The sequence below is a fragment of the Thunnus maccoyii genome, chromosome 23 (genome assembly GCF_910596095.1).
Source record: "Thunnus maccoyii chromosome 23, fThuMac1.1, whole genome shotgun sequence".
Lineage (NCBI taxonomy): Eukaryota > Metazoa > Chordata > Actinopteri > Scombriformes > Scombridae > Thunnus > Thunnus maccoyii.
Genome location: NC_056555.1, coordinates 3,938,129 through 3,943,821, shown reverse-complemented (window position 1 = coordinate 3,943,821; position 5,693 = coordinate 3,938,129). Strand labels below are relative to the sequence as shown.

The 5,693-nt window shown below is 40.5% G+C and overlaps 1 protein-coding gene across 1 annotated transcript in view; it reads left to right on the top strand.

Annotated features, from left to right (window-relative positions):
- The first annotated feature begins 1,100 nt into the window (after positions 1-1,100).
- Positions 1,101-5,693, top strand: part of chst11 (carbohydrate (chondroitin 4) sulfotransferase 11) — an 87,557-nt gene continuing 82,964 nt past the window's right edge. The window contains exon 1 of the mRNA XM_042402562.1: positions 1,101-1,290. Coding sequence (XP_042258496.1) covers positions 1,173-1,290 — 118 coding nt within the window. The 5' untranslated portion in view covers positions 1,101-1,172. The remainder of the gene's footprint in view (positions 1,291-5,693) is intronic.

Genomic DNA, 5,693 nt, shown 5'->3' with positions numbered 1-5,693 from the left:
AACAAATGTCCTTGTAGTTTTATATCTCATCAAATAAAATCTGAGTCTGCAAATTAACCAGAACTGTAACTGTAGTGGAATTAACAAGTACAACACTTATGTCTGAAATGTCATGAAGTATAAAGTAAATTAATATGAAAATATTCAAGGAGTGGTAGAATCTAATGTTGTACATCAAGTACTTTTGAGGTAGGTTACTTGAGTATTTTCATATTTTAAACTTACACACAGAGAAATATTGTACTTTTTTACTCCACTGCATGTATTTAACAATAATACTAACTAAATATATGATCACCTTTTAAATGCACTAAATAAAAATAAATACTGCTATGGATTAAACTATTCAACAGTGTACAGAGTAGCTAGTATTAGCCACTCATCCAGAAGTTACAACCATAAAATGCTACGTACACATTATTGCACCAGTAGCAATAATACAGTGATGTTTAATAACACTCACAGGTGCCATTTTTCAATGATTACTTTTACTTTTAATACTTAAAGTACATTTCTTTCTGATAAAACTTCTGTACTTTTACAAAGTACATTTTTGACTGCAGATTTCTAATGTGGTATTTGTACATTGTTGTAATTAAGTAAAGTACCATGTGGTGGTTTAATTAAGAGGATGTGACGCAATAAGCTGTATCAAAAATGCATTTAATTACATTACTTTGTACATTAAATGTACTTTGTTAATCTTACTTACTATCACTCCTCCAACTACTTCTATTACTTTTGCAACTACTGCCACTATTGCATCTAGATTTGCATTATTATCATCATAAAATCTACTTATTGTAACTCTATAAGTATTGATTGGAGGAAGATAATAAGAACCAACCAGAAAACTAGAAACACTGTAATGCAATTCAACACAAGATATAGTAGACATACAGTATATTCCTAAATAGATTAAAGTGATGATCTTACACTGAAGCGCACATATGGACGCGCTCATTTCCTCGGAGCGGAGGTGCCATCGTGCCGTCCCTGCGCTCTCCCCCCCTCCTGCAGCCCAGCAGTGGTACGCTCCATGTTGGATGCGTTCAGCTCATTGACCGGCGGACAATCCTCATCAGTACCACCAGAGCCCCAGAGCCTTCCGACAAAACCGGCCCTTCACTCCCCACAAAGCGAGCAGCAGCCTCCAGCCTCTCCGTCCCGCCATGAAACAGACTCTGAGCGAACTGATGAGGATGAGCAGGATATGCCGGATGGTATTTGCCACTTGTTTGGGATCCTTTATTCTGGTCATCTTTTATTTCCAAAGTATGTTCCATCCAGGTAGGATCTCTCTCCTCTCTTCTTTCTTGGATGTGTGTATGTGTGTGTGTGTGTATTGATGTATGGCATCATGTCTGGCAGCCTCTTGGCATGTTGACACATCGATTTGTTCAGACTGTACAGTAATGCAGCTCATAAATAATTGATACTTCTGCCGCGTGGACGCGTAAATCATCCAGCAGAAGTACACTGTTTTAAATCCATCATGTGGCACAATCGCAAGACACTGGATTGATTGTCTTGTTGCGCTTTTGTCCGGCTTTTGTTGGTGGAAGTGTGGGGTTGTGCGTTTGGGTGTGATTGGATGTGAGCAACCAGGCGCTGTTCTCTCGCTTTAACCTCAGCTGACAAGTGGCACGGAGATGGCAGCGTGAGGCTTTTTGTCTCCAGAAACGTGGCACAGGCGGTAATGGGATTTGGCAAGGTGGGCACATGATACTCCACTCTGATGCGATTCAGATTTGATCCAATCCAGCGGTTCTAAACATCTGAATCGGGAGCAAAGATCAAGCGACAATGGAGAGAAATGAACTTGGAGTCCACACGTAAAAATAAATCTTTAGGGAGCATTTAGGACTGATGTCCTCTTTGATTTGTGCGCGTCCAGAGACCGCTTTTAATAATTCATCACACAGGAATGAAAATCCACTCTATATCAGCGGGGGTCCCGGGGGAGATTTTGCATCAAATTATGTTAAATTAGTAGATTTAATTTATTCGGTGCTTTGCCAAATCTCATTTTTAATGAATCAACGCCCCTGGATCTGATATCCGTGCGTTGTCCAGCAGAGGCTATGTGCGCCAAAATCAAAGCACCCTGCGTTCAGAAGCGCAAAGGAGCGCACCGACTGTACAGCTGACCTACAGCACAACAGGTTTACTGTAAGGTGGAGAAGAAAACAATGCTTTCTGGGTATTTGCTTTCCATTAACAGACACAGAATCACTCAGAAGCAAAAAAAAAAGAGCATCCTGTAATGCTGATGCTGGAGTTAGAGTGTCTGAGCTGCTCTGTAGTTCATTTTACATGATGCCCTGTGGCTTTCATAAAATATCTTATTGTAAAAGGTCCAGTGACAGAGAACATCAAACCACAGGTGAGAATGTGAAAGCAGAGAAACCTCATAGAGACATACAGTATGAGAGTGACCAGGATAAAAGAGAGATGCAGCGTGAGATACAGCAGAGAGCAGAAGCACACAAGAATATCATCCACAGCAGCATGAAACTACACCTGACACACTGTCGCAGCTCTGATTCAGGAGGCTCTGTGTGAGTCACCAGTGTTGCTGCTGGCAGCGGTGGACAATTGAAATGTCTAATCCCCACAAAGAAAATCACCATAATACACTTCTTCAAAATGGAAATATTTTCACTGTGATATTACTGTAATTTAACTTTCTTTTGCTTATTTCTGATCAATATCGTTGTAAGAAAAACAATGAAATTACTGAATCAATATTTGGAAATGGATCAGAGGGTTCCAAAACTTTTGCATGTCAGTGAACAGATCAGTAACTGGACCACATTTATCCACATCTGGTGTTGACATTGGCTTTACTTCGATGTTGAATGTAAAATAAAAACAACAGTTGTAAAAATCAACTTTCCTTTGCCACAAACTGAACTTGTGCACATGGTGAAGGTGCTTATTACACCAAATAAGGAAAAATTTCATATTTTATATGATATATGGGCTATGCATGAACAGTATACATTCCTTTTGTTTGCAGAGAGGCATTCACAGACATAGAAGTGTACAGTACGGTACAGATATATCAGCTGATATCAGCTGCTGCAGATATATAGGTATCAATGTATGTCAGCTGATAATGACAAGCAATTGAAGTAGAGAAATTCCTAACAGTGTAGCAACAGTCGCACCATTCTACAGTTTGTCCACCAGAGAGTGTTGACAAAAGAACAAATTTAAAAATGTTCATTTATATATTGATATTGATACACCATTATCAGATTTTTTTAAATTTTCAAATATCAGTATCAGCCCTTAAAAGAATCCTGTATCGGTCAGACTATATACAGTATGTTATCCTACATATCTATGGTACTTACATTGGTGGTAAATTATACCCTGAAGGGGTCTAACTACCAAATTACAAAATTATGTTTATTTATAATTTGGTTAACTGACCCTTTAAGCTTTTAATGAGATCCGCCCAAGGGATCCCCAACCTAAAAGGGCCTCTGTAGTCGGATATGATTTAGTAAAGAATTACATCACTGTATCGAGTAGCAGGGGATATATCTGCACAGAGTGAGACCTCTCCTCTACTGCACATCGTAAAATGAACTTCCAGTGAGGGAATTGATTGTAAAAATTGAACCAAGACTCCATTAAACTCCTGTCAAGGACCCCTGAATCCTGCTATCAGAATTGTGCCAATCTCCACCGGCATTGCATCAGCTTGTGCCCGACACACACACACACACACACACACACACACACACACACACACACACACACACACACACACAGGTCACAAAGTGGATGTTTTATTTTTTTGTGATGATGACAGGGCGCTCTGACTGAAGAGGAGACATCTAAAGCAGGGTGTGTATGTGTGTGTACATGAGCTGGGATATAAGTTTTAATGCTGCAGTGTGTGTTTATGCATGATTATACAGGTGAGACGGATACCAGTGAATAGTGTGTGTGTGTGCGTGTGTGTGTGCGTGTGTGTTTAGTGTGAGTGTCTACTTTCTTTACAACCCTTCTTCTTATCTCTATCTCAATATTTTTACTGTCTTTCTGAAATGTCTTTACTCTTTTGCAATGCTCCTATCTACATGTTTTCCCATTTTCACTTTCCCTATTCGTCTCTCTCTCACCCACACACACACCCACACACACACACACACACACACGACAGTACCATTGTCGCCATCAGATAAACTTCCAGGCAGCATCTCCATGGTTCAGGCATGTTTAGCAGGCCTGGGAATCCCGTCTGGCCTCCCAGTGTAAACTCTCACCTCTCTTGCAGGACCTGCAGGGTTGTGACCTCTTGTAAAAGAGACAGAGGAGGGGGAGACATAGTGGTATCACACACTGGCCTTAACTAGCACACACAGCAAGCAAAGCTCCAAGGCTTGTGGTAGATTCTAAAAGAAAAGGGATCTTCACAGTGCAAATAAAACACTCTGTCTCGTCTGCTCTCACCGCAACTCACAGACTCCTCCACCTGGCGTGGAAGCCGGTGAAAGAACAGACCTGGAGCGACTGTGGGTAAACTGGCATTACCCTGCAGCGCTGTATTCGCCAGCGGTTTGGGAACACGGCAAATTAGATTTTGTTTAGAGTGTACTGCCAAAGCAGACAGAAAGCATGGAGGCAGCAAAGCATTCTGTGAGCCAGTTCTCATGCCCGGCGTCCAGTTAGGCTACTTGTACCCCTGTGTTAAATGAATATGCCAACTGTTTGTATACGATTATCTTGACGATCAGGACAATAGATTTGCTTGTGGAAGTTATAAATCTGCTGGCTGAATAAAGTTTATATTCAAAAGCAATTTAAGTAAAGGGACAGTTTGCCCAATTTGCATACATATAGAATATATTTTATGTTTATTCCTTGTATTATGCAAATAGTTTTCCTTCTATCTGCTGAGCTTTTGTGATATTTGCCTCTGAGATTTAGGCTGTCATCTCAATATAATTGGAATTTGGTGTTGAGTTTGGTTCTTGTATACACCAGTTCCACTTTTGACCTGAGAAATAGTCCTGAATAGTCTATAGTGTACTCACCCCTATTGTACTCAGTGCCGGGCAGTAATGATTACTTATTTAACAAGTGTAGTGCAATTTTAAAACCAGTAATAGACTGAATAGTACACTGCATACTTAAGCATCATCATGTATACTCGATAGAGCTTTCCACCACTCTGTCACTTTTGGCCAAACTCTGATCAAATATTGGTTACCAGTTGGCCAAAGTCCTAATAAGCTGGCGGAGTCCAAGAGATTTGTTCCAAAACGAAAATGAAATATCCACCGTTTGGAAAAAGGGAAAAAACTCCTCTGACAAAACGACTGCTGGCGTCCCAGGAAAGCTCAAATTAGACTATCATTCAAGTTATTTAAGATGCTTACTGACAGCAGTTCTGTCTGAAATATTGAGTCATGAATTTCAGGCAGCTGAAGCGTTTTCCAAAATAGACATTTTTGGAAGCATATGTAATATTACCAGTATAGTATAGCTGCAAACACACACAGACACACACATACAAACAGCCTCCTGGTGGAACGTAGGTCAGTCATACTAAGTAGAGGTTGTAAAGGCCCTGCTTGTTTAGTTCAGCCGCTGCTCGCTGACAGCCATGAGCATGGACCTGTGCCCTTCAACCTCCATCTTGTCTCTCTGAATTCAGTTTGAGGTAACTTTGT